Raw genomic sequence first — 24,728 nt, forward strand, 5'->3', positions numbered from 1 at the left:
TCAGTCCACTAATAGTTTAGTTTAAATATTGTACAGCCTCAGCACTCCTCGTTAGCACACGTTAACGAAAGCTAATGACTAAAACGTCTTAATATTGTTTGAGCGAGATCAAAGTCACATTTTCCTATTTCTGTATTGCATTAACAATATCCATCAAATATTTTTGCTCGCTTTTTAAATCAGTTTCCAAAACTTCGAGTTCTTTCTAAATTAATGATATTTAATTTTACAAAAACAGTTGATGCTTTACCTATAAATCAGTAAATGTTGCTCTTTTACCGACTGTGGAATGAGTTATTAAACTCAGTGGCGCACACAATGGAGGGGTTCAGGGGTCCCCCCCCCCCCCCGATTGATTACGACTCTGTGTATTTTGCACGTAGAATAATTTCAAACAAAGTTATCAATAACTTCAGTTCTAATGAGTGAAAAAATAAAACCCTCATGTTTAAAAGATTTTTAAAAATTGTATTGTGCACTTTTCCTATAACGAAGTGCCTGTAAGAAGCAGAATGGTGATTATACGAGTAAATGAATGCACTGTAATAACCATGCTTTTAGTTTTGAAATTACAGACTAAAATGAGATTCTATGAACTTAAATTCATTTTTTTAAACAATGATAAAAGTAAAAGCGTAAATTATTTTGCTTTCTGTTTAGTTATTTAAGTATATTTCATTGAATAATGCGAATTATTTATTCATTGGAGTATTTTTTACTGTTCTTCGTTCTCGTGAATCGATAAAATCAAGTCAATAGGAATGGGACTTTCGATCTTGGACTCTCCCCATGTAAAATTCCTGTGTGCGCCACTGATTAAACTGGTAAGTGAGTCTGTTGGTAGGATGTTTTGGGATGAGACAAGATATGGATTAATATGGATTAATGTGAAAACCTTTATGCTCGCGATCCTCAATCCAAAAATTGAGTCAGAAGTCCAACTGCAAACCTTGATCGAAACGTAGAAACTTGTTTAAAACCAAATAGTTATTATAATTGTAAGTTACTTTACAAATGTATGAATGCTGTAAATAACCATTCTTCTTGGAAACTGCAGGGTGGAGCACAAAGGGCAACCACCAACTTGGGGTGGGTTCTGGGTTGTTAATGCAACATAATATAATTGCAGTTCCAGCAAAAAGCTGCATAGTGCACGATTACTGTAAAAAAATATATAACTGGGATCTAAAAGAAGAAATACTGCAGTATACAAAATAAGCTAAAAACGTCGATTTTTGGTTGATTTCACGTAATTTTGCGGCTTATTCGCGAACTAAAAACTGTCAAGGAATGTAAATGTTTTCAAAGATATATTAAAAGACTATTAAAAAGAAGCATTTAAACGGGATTAGAACAAAAATTTTGAACATTCGGATTTTTATAAATATATTTAAAAATTGACCATTGACCTTTTTTCCAAACTTTACTGCGAATGCGCGATCTGAAAACATAAATATTATTTTTCATTATTATTATTTTTCGGACCACCCTAATATGCATATTACTCGTATACAGGGTGTTCCGTTTTAACTTACAAGACCTTTATTTTCGCAATCGTTAGTCCTAGATATATACTTCCAATTGCAAAAATGTTCCAAATCAGATGCAGGGTTAAGGTATTAGAAGTTTGAAGCAAAAATAAAAACGAGTCAAAAAATACAAAATTTAGCTTTTTATACGGGCCTTAGGTCCCCTAACTAACATTTAGAGAAATAATCTCCATTAAAAACTATTACTAACGCAAAACCCTTGACATTTGTGCGATCAAAACGCAAGGAGATATTCGAGTTTGAAGTTTTAAGTTACCATAAAGAAGATGAGATTCGAACTTATCGCCCTTTCAGAAGAATAATAGGTTGTCGAAGTAAAAAAACAAAGTATTTATATTTGTCATTGCTATTCAAAAATAAATGAGAATGTCATGCCACGCTACCCAAAAACACACTACAAATCTCAAGCAATTTGAAAAAAAAAAAAACACTCTAAGCACACATTTAATTTTTAACACTTGTTAACCGCTAGATATCCCCCCGAAAGGTGTTATTGACGGCGAGTGAAAAGTGGTGTAAGTCACAAAATGCTGCGTTTCATATCTCAGTGAATATAATATTGGTCGTACTAATTCAGACTTTTTATTTTGGAATTATTTTTCAATGGAGATTATTTCCCTAAACATAACTTAGAGGACTTGGGGCCCGTATAAAAAGTTAAATTTTGTATTTTTTGACTCATTTTTATTTTTACTTCAAACTTTCAACATCTTAACCCAGCATCTTATTTTGAACATTTTTGCAATTGGAAATATACATCTAGGACTAACGGTTGCGAAAATAAAGGTCTTGCAGGTTAAAACGGAACACCCTGTATATTATAATATGTAGAATTGTTTTTTCAGTTCAATATATTTTTTAACCCTCCCCCTCATCACACTTATGAAGTTTGAGGAAGGGGGTTGAGCACCCTCTTTTAGTTGAAATAGGAAGCTAAAATTATTCCAGTATAATTACTATTCACAAGTCTAAAAATCTTGAGTGGTGTCCTGTTATTGAGGAGAAACTTTTTTTTTTTTTTTTTGCATTCATTTTTTAACTACCCTAACCCACATCTGCAGGTTTAGTTGAACACATTTGGATCCCTACTTGATATAAAAAGAAAAGTTAGTATTTCAACTTATAGAAAATAATTCACTGCATTAATCTCTGTATTCACCTGAACTTTTCACGAAATATTTATTGCTGCAATACACATCAACTGCAATTTTCTTGTGAACTTTACGAACAATAATTTTGGGGCAGAAAAAAGATACAGTCGAACTTGCTTATAACGAGCGCGAAGGAACCGCGATATTTTCCCGTTATAACCGAGTTCTCGTAAAAAACGGGCTTATGAAAAATTATTATTATTTTTATATTTATATGCAGTACCGAAGAAGTTGATTTGATTTGAATTGTCTTACTGACTCAATCTCGTTATTGTTTTCGCAGAACATTAGTTCCGATAAACATCGTTATTTGCATCCGTGACTTTAAAATAGTTGGAAGTTTTTCGGCACTTTAGAAGCCAGGTATGTCGAGGACTATTTAGCTTCAAATTCTTCACATTTGTCGTTATGGTGGTCGATTTCATTTTTTTCCCACTCTCTTTTGATTTCCAGCTACAATATCCTTGTAAATATATATACTATCAGAATTGATAACATTCTCTTCAACAAATATATAATGTTTAAATGCTCTTCCACTCCACAAATTTAAAAAAAAAAACCGAGCTGATGTGTGCCTCACATGACTTCCTTTTACTCCCATTATTGGTTTCCCATTATTGGTAATTTTAATGTGATTCAATAGTTTTCTCTCTAAATATCACCAACAGTGGCCAAATTGAAACCTGATTTAAAAAAAATTTTAAAAAAATGCCAAATTTGTCGCCAACTTGGCGACAAAACTTAGCGACCAAAAGACTGGCGATATATCGCCAAGTGTTCGCCAAATTGTAACACCACTTGAGTTTACATCGAAATTAACAATGATTTCCCCCCAAAAAGGGACAGAAGACCCCTCTTAGAAACACCCGAATGCAACCAAAAGGGGAGGTGCACAACTAGACCCCACTAGGAGTCTACGTACCAAATTTCAACTTTCTAACACATACTGTTATTGAGTTATGCGACATACATATGCACATACCCACATACATACGTACATACAGACGTCACAAGAAAACTCTTTGTAACTAACTCGGGAATCGTCAAAATGGATATTTCGCGTCTCTATACGTTCTTATGCACTTATCCACGTGTGGTCAAATCGGAAAAAAAACTCAACATTCATTCGGGGTGAACAAAATGGAAATTAAGGTCGATTTTTTGAGTGAGAATTTTTTTGCGAATACAATACTTCCTTTTTTGTAAAAGGAAGTAAAAAAAAGAGTGTCATACTTGTTCTCATGATTTATGGATTATTTGTGGTCTGAAAATTTTGTATTTAGATGTCGTTTTGCTGTTTAAGTTCATCTGTTAGGGAAAAAACATTTCCTAAAAAACCTCCCTTTTGCACAAAAAACCTTTTTTAATGTTAAGCCTACTTGAGTCATGCCATAAAAAAATATGAAAAAATTCAACCCGCAAACTATTTGCAACTATGGCGACGAAAATTCCGCTCTTTAAATAAATATTAAGAACAATCGTCGCCATGGAAATCTGAAAAATCAGAGAAACATCAACTTTTGTCAACTGAGAAGCAGTTCGTATTCGCTCAGAAAAAGCAACCCAAAATATCTGCAACGTTCATTCGAAAATCGCAAACAAAGCATTGCAACCTTTATTTTGTTAATAGTTCTACACAGCTGCATATTAAATGTTAGGGTGAAAGATGAAAAGGAATTATCTTTCTTTCTTTGGTTTAATTTAGATTTTCCCTGAAATAGAAACGACGCGACGTCGAAAGTTTCCCCGTCATTCACGAATACGTCACGGAGAACTTGTTTCAATCTGATTGGCCAAATGTGAATGACACGATTTGATTGCATCAGAATGGGTAATGAAGCACTATCTCGCTCGTCATTCAAATTCAGGGCAGAGCATATCCGCAGATTTTCGTAATTAATTTGTATAAGTGGTTTCGTGGTCAATTATTGATGTGAAGGTTCTTTTCGTTTCACCTTCGTATTTTGAAGGAATTGCCTTTTTCCTCGCATTATCATGTCTGTGACGTTTTCTTTAGAATAGTGCTGATGAAAGATTACATTAGACGAACAAATAACTAAGACTTCTTTCCTTGTCTCTTCTCTCTATCTCTTTCTCCTTTCTCTCTCTCTTCATTTAGATAATTGATAGTACCGCATCTGATTCTAATTATTTTTCCTTGTGAAAACAATTTATTAGTTTTAATAAGCAAATAAATATGGTTTGAGAAATGCACCCAAACCTCCAGTACAAGAAAAACACAACTCAAAATCGAATATTTTCCCCGGAGAGACTTTTAAAGCTTGGGATTTGCTGCAGGTGTTCTAAACGCATTCAGGAACGGATACAAGGTTAGGGTCATAGGGATCGCGATCCAGGGGCGGATACAGACCTACCATTTTAAAGGGGGGTCATGATGTTGGTACATATTACCAACCAAATTTCATCAAAATCAAAAATAGTGCCGCAGGACCCATTTGTTGATTTTATATGGAATGACCCTACCAAACTCCTCCAAAACTCCTTCATTTTCTTTCTGAAATTGAGTACGTAACCCTGACGAGGGGAGGGGTAAAGTTAAATAAAAAGTGGTGCTGTAACAAGGTAAACGAATATGTCTAACGAATGGAAAAGCGCATTTTCTAGTCAATAAGTATGTGGGAAGTTTGTTTTAAACTTCGCTTTAATAACGTGTTTTCTGCTTCTATATTTATTGTTATCCTCATCTTTTACTTTATATTTTGTACTTATTGCTGTTCTTTTGTTTCAGTGATTTCTTGTTAATTTTTTTTCCTCTTCACTCTGACAAAATTACTGTTATTATTATTTCATGGATTATTTTTCCCACTTTTAAAATTAATGTCTAGTCTTTGCCATGACCCCTTCTAGGTGAACACCCCTGTATTGAACCAAAACATCAAATAACTAAACCACAGTTATTAAACAGTATGTCTGTTTGCTCTTCTCCAGGTTATCCCGCGTCGTGTCTAGAGGAGTGTGACGTCATCAAGCAAAGAAGATGTCGCCAGAACTTGGTGGAACAGCTCGACAAGCAGAGCAATGCGCAGTCTACCCGCGAACTCGAATTCCAGTGCAGGTAAATGACTCATTTATCCTCATCCCCACGCGCTGCTCTACGCACAGAAGCCTCCTTTCCTTTTAATTAGTTAGAGATCTTTTAATTGCACGAATATGTTAATGTTCCGACGAACGTTAAATCTAATGGTGTGTTAGTTACTAGATCCTGGTAAGAGTGTAAAATTACTTGGCGATTTGTTTATCTTCTAATTTGGTGGAAACGGAAAAGTGTCGTTCACTTCACTGCAGTGTTTGCTACTCATGTTTGAATTTGACGAGAGACTTTTACTGTTTTTTTTTAAATAACTTAATATTTGATGGATTATTTTCCATTTTAATCGTTTTTAAAGGCGTAGTTTATTTAGTTGATTCAAATTTTAATAGATCTTTTGATGGTATTTAATGGTTGGTTAACTTAACTGGGTGAAGTACATTTTGATGCAACTTCCATTTTCATCTCAAACGCTTTGAAAACCGCACCTGGAATCGGGTCGTTCCAGGAGGTATTTAATTAATTTTATTGGGTTTGCAGCGGTTGGCTTGTTTTTTGCTCATCAAAAAACCAAATGCTAGAGAAAAATGTTCTATACAAAAAATTGTGTGAGTTGCATAGTGTCAGCTTTTCTCTTCCCACCTTCAGGTCAGGGGCGTGCACAGGGAGGGGGGGGGGCACCTGTTGGCCCAGACTTGAGCCTGAAGGGGGTTTGAGATTTTTAAAATGAAGGGTTAAATATATGTAGGGACGTAGGGGTAAGAAATATGGAGGGGAACCTTTGAAAATCATTTGTGACGGGCCCCAAAATTTCTGTTCACATTCCCAGCTTCAGGTCCCTTTCCGCGTAGTAGCTTAAGAACCGGGCGAAGAATATCGAGATGAGCGGATAAAGGGGCATATTCATATTTATCTCTAACAGAATTTGATCGAATCGAATGCGATCATTTGTATCAACCAATAGCGGAACCAGAATTATTTTTCCCCCACCCAGGAGGAAGTTTCACGCTATGCTTCTGGTAGGCAGAATTCGATCGAATCAAACACAATCGAGTCGAGTATGCCCCTCAATCCTGCATCGCTGCCGACTTTAACATACTTTCCTTTACTAACATCTTGCATCCGTACTTCAAAAAAGCTTCCCATCCCATAAGGCAAGATAAAAACGAAATGAAACAGCACTAGTTGAATTAGTCTTGATTGGTCAAGAAGATTCTAAAATAACAGCTGCTCCAGTTTTGTATAACGTAGCATTGCTTTCTGAAAAACAGCAAACCACAAATGCATTTACCTATTGCCCGAATTTTGAATGAAAATGATTCGATTCCGACCAAAACGTCATCTGCCAGGGAAGTTAAAGATCGCCCCAGAAAGCCTTGGCGGATTTCTCAAAGCAACCGTCCAGGTGGGCGATTTCGAGTGTCAAAGGAAAGAAAACCACTTGCCGCTCCTCATTGATAGCACTCGGTTTCTTACCTGGAGGCAATCAGCAATCTCGCCTACGCCACTTGTACAGGTTTCCCGACGGAGATGTTTTTCACACGTACTGTCCCACTAACCTTCAATTGTAGTCCGTTTTTGAATCCATTGAAACAAAAAAATAATGCATGGAATTAAAACAACAGTTTCAGGTATTTTTGATCAACAGTTAGAAATAAACAAAACAAAACAAAAGTGTGTGAAGAGATTGATTCTAATTGAGGACTTCGCAGTCGATGCGATAGTTTATAAAAGGTCACTGCGGGGGGGGGGGGAGTAGTAATTGACACGAGGTTTTTTGCTCTAAATAAGTTTATGCAAAATGTATAATAATAGCTCAAAATGTTCCAGGAAGAGATGGAGGAGAGGGAGGGGGGGGGGGGTTGCGAAGGGAAAATACTCAATACACATTGCATGAAAAAACAAAAATCGTGCTCTCATGGATGAATGAATTATATTTTTAAAACCAGAAGGAGGCAATTTTCGCTTCTTGAATCCAAAATCCCATTCTTAATGAAGCTGAATTTTAAAAACTACAGTTGCGAAAAAGTAACTAGATATTTATTTATTTTCTTTTTTAAAGATATATCTGTCATGTAAGAGAAAAATGTGCCATCCGAAATTCGAATATTCACAACCTTGAGTTCAGTGTCAAATTTTTCTCGCTGACATTCATGGCACTAGTGAAACCAAAATGTTCTCCTGGACGGGCACGTAGCAGTCATTAAATGATTATGAGTACTATATTAGGATTACTATAAGGGTTAAACTCCGAGCACGATACTGAGTAAAGCAACGGTTCTTGCTGAAACTTGTTTTCGTTTTAAACTAATGACTAGATCATAGGCGGTTGGTGCAACAAAAAAGTGGGGAGTCAAAAGAAGTGAGGGAGTTCGTGGGTATGGCCCCTAAAGTTGATTTTTTTCTTTGGTAAAATTGGGGTATGTTACTGGTATTGAATAGTACTAGTTAAATAACTTCTAAAAATGTGGAATATGGCATCAAAAATCGGAACGGATGGCCACCGTAGACTTTCCCTTCCCATGCCCAAGTTCCATTCTTAGGACATGCGAAAAATCCACTTGTTTGGAAATTTTAGTCTTTGCTTTCTTGAAGTGAATAATTCCATCCTATAAAAAATTATTTTTCAATCGATTGTTAATTTTTAACTGAAAAGTGAGGGGGCAAGGCTCTTTCGCTTTTGGAAGTGAGGAGGAAGTTGGTCCCCTTGCTCCCCCGTACGAGCCACCTATGAACTAGATTCATCTAAATCCTAAATTAGTTTACCAATCATTCGTTGACCCGATAATTACATGACGATGCTAAAAGAATGGTGAGCTTTCAAACATGTATGTTTCTGAGAGTGAAAATATTACAAAAACGAATTTAAAAAAGCTTAAATCATTTTCAAGATGTTCTATGATCCCTCCTTTGAACACCTGAACGATATCACACCTGTACTCAAATTCCTGCCGCACCCGTTGTAGCATGTACGCAGGCACAGAAGCAACTCGTGCAGTGATCCGATTTTTTTTTTAGTTCGTTAAAATTAGCAACACAACAGGAAAAAATCACATGGTGTTAGGTCTGGTGACCTAGGAAGCCTATCATACTGTTTTAAATCACCTCCTCCTTGATCGCCGTTTTGACTAACTGAATAATAAATAATAAATGGAACTTATATATTACAACGCGCAGAGACATCTAGCGATAGTCAATGGAACTTCACGATTCGCTCTTTCATTCAAGCTCCAACCGAGGGCTGTAGGTCCAATATTCCCGAATCGGTAGCCATATGAAACCCCAATATTCTTTTTGAATCATCTTGTACAGTACAACCTCGTTTATCCGGACTAACTGGAACCAAAGGCAATTCGGATAAACGAAAAGCCGGATAATGAGCAAAACACATTCTTAAGGCGCCAAAAAAAAAAAAAAAAAAAAAAAAAAAAATATATATATATATATATATATATATATATATATATATATATATATATATATATATATATATATATATATATATATATATATATATATATATAAACCTTTATAATTAATCAAAATCAACAGCAAATAACATCGCAATCTTTGTTGCATACGACGTGATTTTCAGTCAAGAACGGATTGAGACAATATCGTAGAAAATTTTTGCGTTTTTTAAATAAAAATCAATTTTAAATGAAAATTTCTCTTGGCGTCGGTTTTAGAATAGCAACCATATACGCACAAAAAAATAAACAAATTTTCTTTTTACCGAAAAAGATTGCAATAATGTGGTAAAAAAATAGTTTTAGGTAATGCACAAGACTCTTGGACTTTTAATGGTAATTTTTAAATTTCATCTTCATCAAGTTTTTTATTTTTCGTCGTGATTGTTTCAAAACTTGTTCAAATAAAACTCAAATGTTTGAAAAACCGCTTCGAGGTGCTCACCCTGATGCTACGAACTAATTTTGTGCCAAATTTCATGAAAATCGGCCGAACGGTCTAGATGCTATGCGCGTAACAGAGATCCAGAAATCCAGAGACACTGATTTTCAGCTTTATTAGAAGTAAAGATGCTCACACCCATAAATAAATTTAGAAAAAAGACTGTCATTAAGTGCTTACAACAGCGCCGCGTTTGCACTTTCGCGAAATTAACTTAGTCATTGATCAAAATTGAGGGTCAATCTACTACTTCTCAGTCCTGCTGTTTTTTATTGTTAGGAAATTCTGGTGATTATAACAGCTGCGATCCGTCGAACGAGGAATTAAAACAATGACACAAAAGCTAGAAAACGAAGACGAACGTGTTCCATTATTCCTCCAGAAATACATCATACACTTACGAGGCTGATTGCGGTTCGTTGGACATTCCAAGAAAACCCATTTTTATTTTTATACACATATTTAATAGGTTGTTTTTTTCCTCTCTTAGATTAATGCATCCTATGCGTATTGCTGAGGTTTTGAAAAAGGTATTTTAAAGAGTGAATGTACGCGCGGGTACGGACGTAACAGAAAGATAAACATCTTTTCCTCTAGGGCTGTGTTACAACTGCTTTTGAAGTTTTAAATGCGGACGTGTCTTCTTTTATCAATAAGCACAATATTTTCTCACCAGCCTGAGCTTGTTTTTTTTCTTAATTATCTCATTTAAAAGAAAACAAAATATTATATTGTTGATTCTTTTGCAAGAATTATAAAAATTAGAAACTAAAAATAGAATTAAGTTTTTTTCCTCTTGTATTCTATTTTTTAAACTTATAGTATGCGTTTTATATCTCAGCAAGTGAGATATCTGAAAAAGGAGGAAAGGGCACATTGACCCCTTAACTTCTGATGAAATTTGCCAAAAAGAAGCGTCTAAGTTTGTTTTTGGCGGCTTTTCTCATTAAATTGATCAAATCGATTTTTGTTTGTTTTGTCGCCTTCTTTACACACACTGCATAATGAAGTGTGTAAGTTTTTCACTAATTTGTACCGCGTGTTAATTTTTTTTTTTTTTTTTTTTTTTTTTTTGATCGTTCTACGCTCTACTCCACGTTTTTCCTTTTATGTTTCCAATGAAAGAATGTATTTTGCTCTTTTCTGCTCTTCTGTACAAATATTTCTAAAGCAAAAAAATTAAATATTTTGGGTGTGAAATATATAAAACGTTTTGAATACACTTATATACAGGAGCTCAGCTCCCTCTCTTTTCATGTGCATTTTTTCATTATTGGTGGAATTCAGGCTATTTACATAATATAATTGCCTGACAATAATAAGTTCTGAATACTATAGGATTCTACCATTATTTTGTTAGAAACCAAGCCCTGGTAGACATCAATATACAGTAAAAACCTGTCTACAACGATACTGTTGGAACCTAAAAAATAGTGTTATAGACAGGTTATCGTTATATACATTTTAATGATTTATGCTGACACTTTGCTGGGACCAAGAAAAATATTGTTATAGACAGGTTATCTTTATGGACAGCTTAATGATTTATGCTGAAATTTTGCTAAGACCAAGAAAAATATTGTTATAGACAAGTTATAATTGTAGACAGTTTAATGATTTATGCTGACATTTTGCTAAGACCAAGAAAAATATTGTTATAGACAGGTTATAGTTGTAGACAGTTTAATGATTTATGCTGACATTTTGCTGGGACCAAGAAAAATATTGTTATAGACAGGTTACAGGTTATCGTTATAGGCAGTTTAATGATTTTTGCTGACACTTTACTGGGACCAAGAAAAATATTGTTATAGACAGGTTATCTTTATAGACAGCTTAATGATTTATGCTGACATTGTGCTAAGACCAAGAAAAATACTGTTATAGACAGGTTATAGTTATAGACAATTTAATAATTTGTGCTGACATTTTGCTGGGACCAAGAAAAATACTGTTATAGACAGGTTATCGTTATAGACAGTTTAATGATTTATGCTAAAATTTTGCTGGGACCAAGGAAAACATCGCTATAGAAAGGTTTATTGTTATAGATAGTATCGTTATACACAGGTTTCACTGTACTCGTTCACTTCTGGAACGAGTTCTTTTATGGAGGAAAAAATCTTCTGAATCTTTGCTTACCAAACCACACAATAAATCACATATAAATAGACATCTACGAGTGAACTCGCCAATTCCCAAGGCGCTGAAATTCCGAAGATATCCTTTGTGGCAATTTTCGCTTGTACTTACACCCATCAGAGCCGATCGGTTAAACAGCAATTTCCTGGGGTCGTTTGTAGTATGTTTCCTACACCGCCCGAGGTTTGCGGAACAGACATGGAAAACAAAGAAAGAGATGTGTTCCTGGGCTAAGAAAAATTGCCCGGGAAGTTATGTATTTCAGTATTAATCTTCCGATAACTAGGTGATGGTAATGATGACACAGACCATCTTCTGCAGCTCGGGTGTGTAATTTGGTACCCGGCGCGAATTCCGCGGGAACGGTAATGCCCAGAATTTGCAGCAATTTGCTGGACGATTTGCGCACGCATGCGTGAGAGGATGCGTGTTCGGGGGTGGGCGATGTCCTGCCGTTTGGGGAAAAGTTGAGGTTTCGATTTTTGTTTGTTTTCGCTTTCGAGTTTCGGTTTCGGAATGGAAGAAGTGATGAGAAAGAGATTGGATTTTGCAGAAAACTCTACGAAAAGAAAAAGTACCTTTTTTTTATTAATGGTTTTCCTCTTCTTTCTTTCTTTTTTTTAACGATTATTTTTTATTCATTTATTTTATTTATTTATTCATTTATTTTTTTGATCAGATGTTAAAATTGGAAACAAAAAAAAGAAACTTATTTTTATCTACATTCTGATTTTAAGCTTTCGTATAACGAAAGGAAAAATTAGCAAATTGTTATTTTATATTCCGTGTTCGAGTTTAAGCTAAACGGCCGCTGAGAACCAAGGTGGGCCCCACGTTAGTTTCATCGCCGGGCCCCCTCCAAAACCTTACCTTCGACAGCCTACACTATCCCAATTCTAAGCCAGATCTTCTCAAAGACGAAGACCCTAGTGTTTGACTAGGCTGCCATACGCTCTCAGCGGCTCTGAAACTAAAAGGGTTTGTAAGAAGAAGTGAGACAAAGTAAAATAGTAATGATAAATCACACATTTTTCTTAAGAAAAAACTAAGCTTATTTTGAACACTATTGTACAGATAGCTAAAACAATATGTTCTTTTCTGGATCAGAAAGGACGATATTTAAGTATTCCTGTAGTTTTCAATTATTCCAAGAAAATGACTCCACAAACGAGAAAAGTGCGGCTCCAGTCAGTAGGGAATTTCTTATTATCTAACTTTTTCTCCTAAATTTGAGTGCTGAAATATTCATATTTTTCTGGGAACGTTTGATTAGAAATGACTTGAGCCGCACTTTCCTCGTTTGTAGAGTCATTTTCTTGGAATAATTGAAAACTACAGGAGTGGTTAAATATTGTCCTTTCTGACCCAGAAAAGTTATTTTGCCCTTTTAAGTACATTGTGAAAAGTGCTTAGTTTTTTTTTTTTTTTTTTTTTTTAGTGTAAATGTATTTCAGAAATACAATAATGTTACTATCACGAAATTCACCTCTTTTTTTTCATACAAATGCTTCATACTAAAAGGGAAAAAAACTTTAAGCATTTGGCCATAAAAATTAATCCTTGTTCCTTCTAGGATTTGTTTGTGTGCTAATTTAATTAGAACCGTTTAAATATTAAACTAATTCTTATTTCACAACATACAAGTTACTCATGATAAAAATCCTATTTACGTGTGTTTACGTGTCTTTACTTACCCCGTTTTCGATTATTGGCATAGATGAGGATAAAATTCCTAAGAAAGCAATGATAGTGGATACATTTCATGCTTGCTCCAGAGAAGGCTTGATTCAAAATTTTTATTATGATTACTATTAATGTTGCTGTTGTAAGGCAATAAAATTTGTAATAATGGGTTTTATATTTAAACATTTAATGGGGAATTTTCGTGAAATTTGCTGTTTTCCATCCTAACTGAAACAATAATTTTATTTTGGAATTGAATTTTTTAGCGTTAAGTTGTACCTTAAGATTAAGCAAATCATTTAATGAAATCATGAAATCGCTAAGTGATCTAGCTGTTGATATATATAAACAAAAGCAGGCCTCAGATTTTTCAGTGACAATCAAGTCAAGTATAATAAAAGTGCTTAAAAAAATTTAAAGTTATCCTTCTGTTCTTTTCATGTGGAAAAGTTATAGTTAAAATATTTTGAAAAGAAACATTTTCTATTTAACTAAGAAAAATATTTTTCCTTAAACGAAATAGTGAAAAAATGAATGAGAGAAAGAATGAACAAATAAATGATATAATGAGTGGTTGAATAATTGATTAAAACAAGTAGTGAATCTACAGCAGTGTTTCATTGTAATACCAACCTTGGGGATGCCCACAAATGAAAACGAGATACTGCTGTCCATATTGCTGATAATTTTTTATCGATTTAAATTTAACAAACATTTAACAACTGATTGTCGCGATTTAGTTTACCTTCAATATGCCATTGCATGGTTTTAATTCCAGATGGTTTAAATTTTCAAAGGTATAATTTGTTTAACTGCTCCAGTCTTGTTTAATTGCCATTGTATTATAATACGAGAAACCACACTTTCCTCCTTTCATAATTTCAGGAAGCTCCGGCAGAACATGAACTGCTTGGTGCTGCAAGTGACGCAGTGTCCCACGCCAAACCGCAGCGGTGACCTCATCGAGAGAGCTTGGAAATATATGCAAGACAACTGTGATACCTTCGGAGGTAAGCTCTTGCGTTTTGACACACTCAGCTTGCAGGAAATTAACATTCAAGTTTTTCAAAAAAAAAGAAGAAAAAAAACCTCTCTCTTACTTATCCGAACCTGAACGTCTCGTAACACCACCTCAGTTGTTTGAAATGAATTTTTTTTGTGCAACTCCAAGTGTATGGTCTTAGTATCACATCTAACCAGGGAACAGCACGAAACTACAATGATGAAAAAATTTAAATAACTAGCAATCGAAAGAACGTATTGAGACTTTTTGGGGGGGCGCAAAAGTTATTTGCCCTCGTGTCTCCGTTATCGAGACATAATGTCTAAAAGTTCGCCGGAATTTTAAGAACAGCACCAAATTTCAAGACTTGGCGAGAAATTGAAACAATAGAATTATTACTATACCATTATATAAACAACTTTTGACGTCGATTTGGCCGCCTGCATTGGGTATAAGACATCCATGTGCCAAACATGTGATTAGCTTATTATTATTTTATTGAGCAATCACATTGCTTATTGTTTTCATTTGACTGTTGGATGATGTCTTTTGATTTTTCCCCCGCCTCCCACTGCAGCACCACCGTCAATCGGCCCCTCCCGATGCTGCTCCTCTAGCGAAAACAGTCTCCAGATTGCTTCCATATCCTACACACACACGCATACATACATTTTTTTTTGTTAATAATTATTTTATTGCAATGTATATGGATATTGCTCGTGTATAATGTGTAGCATTATTTTTTCAGTTCAATGTATGTTTCAACCCTCCACCCTCCCTATAGGTATGAAGTTTGGGGGAGGGAGTTGAGCATCGTCATTCAGATAAAATAGGAAGCTAAAATCCTTTCACAAGTCTAAAAATATTGAGGTGTTACCTGTTATCTAGGAGTAACTTTTTTTTACATGTATTTTGAACCAGTCTAATGGAGAGTCCACAGTATTGGTGCAGTTGAACTCGTAAATTTAGGATAAAAGCTTAGGTGATAATCTCATAGAAATCGTAGTTTGAAAAAGTCTTCGTTGAATACTTTAATTGAACATTTATACTTAGAAATACAAAAAAAAAATGTTTTTTTGGTACAAACCGATAAAAAGTTTTTTACATAAAAAGAATTTCATTGGAGCGAATTGTTAATTAAAGAGACAGACAGGCAAAAGGTTATTCTCGGTTAGACAGAGAATACTGAGAATTGTATGGAAAACAAAAGAGAAAGCTATCGGGTTAATAACTTAAACTGCGTTAAGTTTTACAAGACAATACGGAATAAAGCCATCACGTCGGCTTTCATTTCACTGAAGAAAATTCATTGTAGCTTGTTTTCTTAACCGGGATTCGGTTGCTTTCAAGGTGTGTCGTAAAATACTTAACCTCACAAAGCATTTCAAGCGGCAAGTTTTTTTTATCTACTTTTTCGTTTCTCTGCTCGAAGCATATTTTAACGGAATATTTGTCAAGCAATGTGACATTTTTTCCGGGTTTGAAGTATACTTCAACTAAAATTTTGTTGGGCAGAGTTAATATTTCGCTATTTTAGGAATATATAACTGTGAGGACGAGGAAACCGCAGTCGGGGGCGCCCCAATGGGAGGTCACGGGAGATCACTGTGACCTTCAAAAATTTCCTTATTCGGAAAATTTCGCCTGACGGTTCGGTATCGTTGGAAATTATCATTATTCGTAAAAACTTGGAGTTCTATGTGGCAAAATTATCATCATTCGACGAAATTTGGAGTTCTATTCGTCAAATTTAGAGTTCCATCCGGAAATTGAGAATTTCCTCCTTCGCAAAAACTTTGGTTCGGGAATGCTCCTAATCGCAGTAGTTCCCTTTATACCTAAAAAGTTGGCGTCACCGTATACAGGGTGTCTCAAAATGCTGTTGACAAACTTAACATGTTGGTGTGTCATATCGTGATGAGCAAGATTTACACAGGAACATGTGTTCACTAACGAAATGCGGGCACGCTACAAGCACACAAAGTTAGACACTGACGGATGCACAACATGTCAAATATTTATTACACAAAGACGGTTTCACACAAAACTTCAGTTTTTAAGGTAAACTTAAAACGGTTGTTAAAATTTGTCCAGCCAGCTCTCATAATCGCGTCGCAACGACAACGCAGCGATCGGTGAAATCTTCTCAGAATGGATCGTTATTACCATTGCGAAGAGATAAAATGGAGGGAGTGAAGACTTTCATTCGTGAAGCCACAAGTCACGTCATAGATTTTAAAGCAAAGCGTTGGAAGAAATCAGGTTTCTTTCGCTTGTTTTGCACAAATTGTGCCAACCATTCGTCGATGTTGAGTCACGTGACTTGGGTTCCTAGCGTTAGCTTTTGCTAAGCCAATGATTGTACTTGCTCCCTCCATTTTAATTCCTGCTCTAAGATTATTACGACGGTCGGTACGTTGTCGTTGCGACGCGTGCATGGTACCTGAAGGCAGCAAATTTCAATAAGAGCTATAAGCCTTCCTTGAAAACTAATATGTTGTGTAAAATCGTCTTTGTGTAATAAATATGCGACATGTTCTGCATCCGTCAGTGTCTGGCTTTGTCTGCATGTAGCGCGCCAGCATTGCGTTTGCGAACATAAATTACAATTTAAATCTTGTTCATCATGATATTACGCACCAGCATGTCAAGTTTGTCAACAACCTTTTGAGACACCCTGTATATCCATTACATCCATACATAGCCGGAATCTAGCCCTCAGCGCTGGAGGTTTCTTTCCTTCAACAATGCCACTGGCCGTATACGCTTTTTCAAAATTATGTAACATGTCCCGTGAGCAGGAAAAGAACGTTTACTTCTCACCAGGAAACCAAACGAATAATTTTACGGCGAAAACCGTTTAAATAGGTAGCAATCGAAAGAGCATATTGAGACATTTTTTGACCTAAAAATCATTTGCCCTCGTATCCACGTTATCTAGATATAAGGTCTTAAAGTTCACCGAAATTTCAAGAAAAGCGCCAAATTTGAAGACTTGGTGAGAAGAGATGGGGGTACCATGGCACTTCACCATCTGCATGTGGCAGGAAGTCCATTTGGAAAACGTGTGAAAGATGTCTTCCATAACTCATCGAAACTCGCTAAATTCGGCTACCCTTTGATAATTGGGACACGAGGGCAAGTAATTTATGCGACCTGAATTATGTTTTACTATGCTGTTTCAACTGCTATTTATTTCAATTTTTGTCATTCTTTCACTAAAATATGATTCCAGGTTCCTTGGTCAGAATGAAATCTTTTAGAATTGTAACATTTCAAGATGAATGTTTGGTAATACTGGGCGGAATTTACAACTACTTTTATAATAGCACCTCTTTTAAGGGACACATCTATTTAAGGAATATCTTTTGTGATCCCAGTCCCTTTGAATAGATACCTTCATGTATTTATCTCTAATTAAGGGACAGTCTATTAAAGATAAACATTAAGATAACACAGAGATAAATTAGAGTAGGGTCAGGTGGTGTGGAATGGGTAGTTTATTAATCTTTGAGTTGAAGGGGGAAAAAAACATTTTTTTCTTTTAAAGTGAAAGCACTCCTGTTATTTTCAATAGTTGGACTTTATTTTGGTTCAAGAAAATACTGAATGCAAACAGTCAGTTTAATGGCAGACTTCTTGAAAGTTACATTGTAAAAATCAAAACTTATTGATATCTTTGAAACTTTGTTTTCAGGGTTTTGTTTGAATTTAGATAGCATTCTATTACTGTTATTTTCATTTAATTAAGTCTCCTTTGTCAACTGAAACTAGTATGTTGTGGCCATCACGAAACTTTCTTCTACATTTTTCTTTTTTTTCTGATCCCTCCCCATGCTTGACGAGGAAGCAATATTCCCAACAAAAACAAAATTACAAATGCAAAAACTTGACGACCATCCCAATGTCTGAATTATTGCAAGAGCAAAGCAAAGAGAGAAAATTGAAAGTTATTTTAAAAGCCTTGCTTGAATTAATTACAAAAATTTTATTTGTTAACAAACATAAGATGGCAACAGTTAAAAATTTTAAATCATTGAGATAATATTTCCGATCATTTCCATACAATTAAAATCACGAGAAATACGCAGACGACAATCTATTACGATTTATCTTTCTGATTGTTGCATCAATAAAGCTATTTTTATTCGCAAAAAGAAGAAAAAAAAAAAAAACACCTTGGAGCTATTGGTGTCAAAATTGAACCAAAGCCTGTTAACATATGGATTCACATATATTCCAAATTTCAACCAGAACGTAGCATTACTTCTTGGGATAGGGCATTCACATTGGAAAAAAAGAGCGGGAGATTGCGCTACCCCCTTTTTAGTTGTTGACACCAAAATAAAATCAGCTTTTATACCCACTAAGGGCTACTTGCCGATAAATTTTTCTTTCATTCCGTTCATTATTTCTTTAGATACAGCAGTCACAATTGACGACAAAAAACGTTCTGTAGCTCAACCCCCGTTTGAGTTATTGACACCAAAATTGAATCAGCACCTGTTCCTATTACTGGCAACATATGGACCAAATTTTGTTTGATTCTGCCAGTTACTTCCTGAGGAATAGCAATCACGCGTAACTCAAAAAACGTCCCATTGCTCCACCCCCCTTTGAGGAATTCGCGCCAAAACCCAATGGGCACAAGTTTACATAGGGGCACATATGTGTACCAAATTTCGTTCGATTTCATGCTGCAGTTTTTGCTGTAGAGCGGCCACAAAAAACTGGTCACACGCAGACGTGACACACACACACAGAGACATTTCCCAAAAATAGTCGAAATGGACTCAGCACACCTCAAAACGTTCGAATCCGTCAAAATTCGAAATTCGAAAATTTGCACGAATCCAATACTTTTTTCTATATATTAGATATAGAAGAAAGTAAAAATTAGAAAAAAGTAAAAATCAGAAAAGAAAAATTCCGTACATTTTAAGAAATATGTTAAAAAATTTTAAGTGGGGTGGAGTGGAATGCGTATAATGTTAGGCTTAATGACACAGCTTGTGGAATTAACATTTTTTCTCATTAAAAGTTTTTCTCTGAAGTAAGTTGTTCATTTTATCGAAAGTTTTATTTCTGAAATCCTTTTGAATAGAGTTGCTTATTGTTGCACTAAATCTGGTTGGATAGCACACACAATCTTTGAAGAATGGTTCAAACTTTTCGCAAGGCATCTGAAAACTAGTATGTTGTCGCCATTACGAAACTTTCTTCTATATTTTTCTTTTTTTTTTCTGATCCCTCCCCATGCTTGACGAGGAAGCAATATTCCCAACAAAAACAAAATTACACATGCAAAAACTTGACGACCATCCCAATGTCTGAATTATTGCAAAAGCAAAGAGCGAAAATTGAAAGTTATTTTAAAAGCCTTGCTTGAATGAATTACAAATATTTTATTTGTTAACAAACATAAGATGGCAACAGTTAAAAATTTTAAATCATTGAGATAATATTTCCGATCATTTCCATACAATTAAAATCACGAGCTGAACGCAGACGACAATCTATTACGATTTATCTTTCTTATTGTTGCATTAATAAAACTATTTTTATTCGCTAAAAAATAATGATAATAAAAATAAATCAGCACCTCTTGGCGCGATTGGCGCCGAAATTGAACCAAAGCCTGTTTACATATGGATTCACATATATTCCAAATTTCAACCAGAACGTAGCATTAACACATCGTTCAATAAGTCCCGAGACTAACAATGAAAACAACATTTTTTTTTTAAAATCATTTTTATTCGTCAATATAATCTCCTTTTAGAGTGACACAATCTTTCCAGCGCCTTTCCAATATTTCTATTCCATGCTTATAGAAGGATTTCTCCTTTGCCTCAAAATAGGCTTCTGTTTCGGCAATGACCTCCTCATTCGAGCCGATTTTTTTTCCCTTGAGCATTTTTTTCAGATCTGCAAAGAGCCAGTAGTCGCTAGGGGCTAAATCTGGCGAATACGGGGGGTGGGGAAGCAAATCAAAGCCCAACTCATTAATTTTTGCCATTGTTTTCATGGACTTGTGGCATGGCGCATTATCCTGATGAAAAAGGATTTTTTTCTTTTTCATATGCGGTCGTTTCGCCACAATCTCCTCCTTCAAACGTACCAACAAGTCAACATAATAATCGCTATTGATGGATTTGCCTTTTTCCAGGTAGTCAATGAAAATGACGCCATTTGTATCCCAAAAAACAGACGCCAAGACTTTGCCAGCAGACTGCTGCGTTTTTGGACGCTTTGGGCGGCTTTCTCCAGCCATGCGCCACTCAGATGATTGCCGTTTCGACTCCAGAGCAGTGGCGGCGCGAGAGCAAAAGTAAACGTCGGCGATGCAGTTTTGCGAGGCCCTTTTAATCATAAAATATTGTGAGACAAATAATTGAATTCATAGAATTAGTTTTTGTACTAACTATTGGCACTTAGGGTTCCCAATTCACTTAATTGCTGGGACAAAAACATTTCCTGATTAGTACACTGTAAAAAAAATTCGGAAACGTTTCTGAGTATATCGTGCAGCTGCGGTTCATGAAATTTTCAAAAACGTTTCTGAGTATTTCGGAATTCTCTTTCTGTAATGTCCGGAAACGTGTCTGAGTATTTCGGAATCCTCTTTCTGTAATGTCCAGAAACGTGTCTGAGTATTTCGGAATCCTCTTTCTATAATTTCCAGAAATGTTTCTGAGTATTTTGGAATCCTCTTTCTGTAATTTTCAGAAACGTTTCTGAGTATTTCGGAATCCTCTTTCCGTAATTTCCAGAAATGTTTCTGAGTATTCTGTGCAGCTGTGGTTCATGAAAGTTTCGAAAACGTTTCCGAGTATTTCGGAATTCTCCAAACAATTTTCAAAAACGTTTCTGAGAATTTCGGAATCCTTTTTCCGTGATTTTTTCTAAAAAATAATTCTTTACTATAGTATTGCATGCCATATCAGTTTCAATTCTTTCATATCTAAGAGCAATGAAACAAGCAATTTTAGAATCATTCGTGGATTTTTTTTTTTTTTTTCTGAATTTCTAATGACAAATAGCATGGTTAACAGCATAACATATGCACAGTTATGAATTTTTGAAAATTTATGAAATAATATAGTAGTTTCATTCATAATCACAAAATCGTCGGGGGAGGGAAGGGGAGTACTTTCTCAAAAGTGGGATTGTTTGTTAAACAATATTAAACTTCAGTTTTTCTCTCAATATTTTCAAGACAAAATTATCAACATATTGTCTTTTTAATGCAGAACTTTAAAACATATCTTGTATCAAACTTGATAGCTTTTATTTTCGGATATAATTTGACAGAACTTACCTACACTTTGCGTTCCGAAATTCGTTCACGTCAAGTCAATTTCTTTGACGAACAAAGTGTACCGAAAAGTACCAACAGAGAAATTGATGAATTTAAATATGACACCAAAGTCCCCCTGCTGGAACCATTCGGGTTTATTCTTCTGTTCTTGCCCTTTTCCAGTTTATCACAAATATAGATACGTAATCAAAATAGGTTACTGATTTTATTTTTAGAGTGTGCGCAAAATGCATTATATATTTTACTAGCAAAAATACCCGGCGTTGCCTGGGTCAGTAATAAATATGAGAAAAAATCGTTATTTGCTTTTGTTTTCTGTTTTAAGTGAAAGAATTTAGAACACATCTTTTTGACGTGATTAAAAATCGAGTTTTTTCCTTACCCATAAAACTAAAATAGCCATAAGGTATAAAGAACAAAATAGTATTGATTTAGAAACGAAAGCACTATATTTAAGCATACACAAATTTCCAAAACATGAAATTAATCTTCTCATGTTTAAAAAGATTAATCTGTTGATACTTTTTTTTTAACATGCAGTGGCGGATCACCGCATAGGCGCATGATGCGATAGCTGGGGCCTCCAGCAAAGCAGGGGGCCTCCGAGCCGCGAAGTGTTTTATACTCAAAACCAAATTTTTTTGCTTTAGGATTTGCCATGGAAAGTCATAATTTTGAGTGCAAAATGCTCAAAACTCATGGAAATTGACAGTAACGGATTTTAGGCGCGGGCTGATTGCTCCCAATAAGGCCGCGTCTAAGGGGGGGCCCCAGGCTTCAGGTGCCTTTGTTTGGATTTTTCAAGGGGAAAAAAATTGTTCATTTAGAGGATTTGCAATAAGAAGTCATAATTTTGAGTGAAAAATGCTTAAAATTTATGGAATCGACAGTTAGTCATGGATTTTAGGCGCGGGTTTGTTGCTCCCAATAGGGCCCCCTGCGTCTAAAGGAGCCCCAGGCTTGGAGTGCGTTTGTTTGGATTTTTCCTAGGAGAAAAGATTGCTTATTTTGAGGATTTGCCATAGAAAATAATCATTTTAAGTGGAAAATGCTCAAAACGCATGAAAATTGAGTTAGCGATGGATTTTAGGCGTGAGCTAATTGCTCCCAATAGGGCCCCCTAATAGGATTGCTCCCAATAGGGCCACGTCTAAGAGGGCCCCAGTCTTCAGGTGCCTTTGTTTGGATTTTTCCAGGAGAAACAATTGTTCGTTTAGAGGATTTGCAATGGAAAGTCATAACTTTAAGCAAAAAATGCTCAAAACTCATGGAATTGTCAATTACTCGTGAATTTCAAAATATATTTGTTTCTTTCCTCCGTAATGCTTCATCAAAACAAACAGCATATTTCGTGTTCCACCCTAGCCGGCACTTTTTCTGAGATCGGAGAGTTCCCGCTTTTTTGTTCAAGGTCGTGTGTCCCCTAAAGAAAGTGGGGTGTTAGATAAGAAGTGACAAAAGGAAAGGCATATTATATGGCTCAAGTTCCACGTTAGGAGACCAAGACAGGGCGGTTGACCTTGGGAAAAGACCGCGAGCACCGTTCTTCTTCCCTGTACATTTCAATCCAGAGTAGTGCAGTGTTATCTTGTCTTGCAACAGTGATCAGAATCTTGCTAGTTTAATGAAAGAAAAAAAAGCTTTCTCCCTAATAAAACAGCACTAGAATTAAGGTGAGCAATCCAACTTTTTTTTCTCTAATGCCTGAACTTACTTTTTAGTCGTAAGTTTAAAAACGAAATTATTTCAAAAGTCGGTAAAGTAGGGAAATGTGGAGCAAAGTGAAATGGTTAAGATCACTTACTTTTTTCAGTATGAACAAATTGGAATTTTGTTCTAAAATTTACGGCTCATAAAGTATGAACAATGTATTTTATAATAAAACTTACATTGAAACATTATTTTTAATTTTTGGCTATAACTTTGCACCTCCAAATAAAGGTCGAAATATTTACTTTTTTTTCTATGGGGCAAAGTGAAAAATGAAATTTTTTTCGCATGAAATATTTTTTGATTATTACAGATATCTTGGATCGAATGAATGAGTAAATAAAGGAATGAGTGAATAAATAAAAAGAAAAGGAAAAAATAGGCAAATAAAACAATAATTAGTTAATATACGAGAAAACTTAAATGAGTGAATAAAATAAATAATTTGAATTCTGAAATTTTGAATTCAAATTCTGTGTTTCGCAATCACGAGTTGCGATAGAACCCTACTCATTGGAGTTATTGTTTCTAGAAACGGCTCCTGTCCCCCCCAAGCCTACCCTTCCTCCTGGGAGGTTACGTGTGCATAGTTGTGTGTGTGTGTAAACCTGTGTGTATGTACGTAGGCGTGTGTGTATGTGTATGAGCGTGCGTGTGCGCAGGACATGGACGTCACCGACCAGAAGAAGCAGCTTCTGGGGGACAGTGCTTAGGACCAGAGGAGTCGCGCCTGCAGAGGACGGTGGGTGGTAGTACTGCAGAGGAAGGGGGAGGAAAATAAAATCAGAGTAACGTCAAGGACAGTCAAATGAGAACAATAAGCAATCGTGATTGCTCAATAGTGAATGAATAAGAAAATGAATGAATGAATAAATAAGGTAGCTATTAAATGAAAGAATGTAAATGAAATAATTAATAAATAAATACGCAAGTGATTTTATAAAGCATTGAACAAGTAAACGAAATGAGTTATTTCACTTTGCCCCATCTACTTTGCCCCGCATACACTTGAATAACTGTACAAATTATTTAAAACAACAAATAAACTTAATATTAAGCAAATACTTTGCCGAATATTAGTAGATCTCAATTAATATTTAAAACGTTAATAACAAGAACTTTATCATCTAATAATAACAAAAATAGTTTTTGACTTACAGCAAAATATTTCAATATGAGTATGAATTTTTGAAAATTTTCTTTTATT

General features: G+C 35.3%; 1 protein-coding gene across 1 annotated transcript in view; it reads left to right on the top strand.

Annotated features, from left to right (window-relative positions):
• The first annotated feature begins 4,528 nt into the window (after window positions 1-4,528).
• The window catches only part of LOC129226767 (probable Bax inhibitor 1), a 63,164-nt gene continuing 42,964 nt past the window's right edge, over window positions 4,529-24,728 (top strand). Inside the window, exons 1-2 of the mRNA XM_054861397.1 lie at window positions 4,529-4,532; window positions 5,651-5,777. Of these exons, the coding sequence (XP_054717372.1) occupies window positions 4,529-4,532; window positions 5,651-5,777 (131 nt within the window). The remainder of the gene's footprint in view (window positions 4,533-5,650; window positions 5,778-24,728) is intronic.

Source organism: Uloborus diversus, chromosome 7 (genome assembly GCF_026930045.1).
Source record: "Uloborus diversus isolate 005 chromosome 7, Udiv.v.3.1, whole genome shotgun sequence".
In the NCBI taxonomy this organism is placed as follows: domain Eukaryota; kingdom Metazoa; phylum Arthropoda; class Arachnida; order Araneae; family Uloboridae; genus Uloborus; species Uloborus diversus.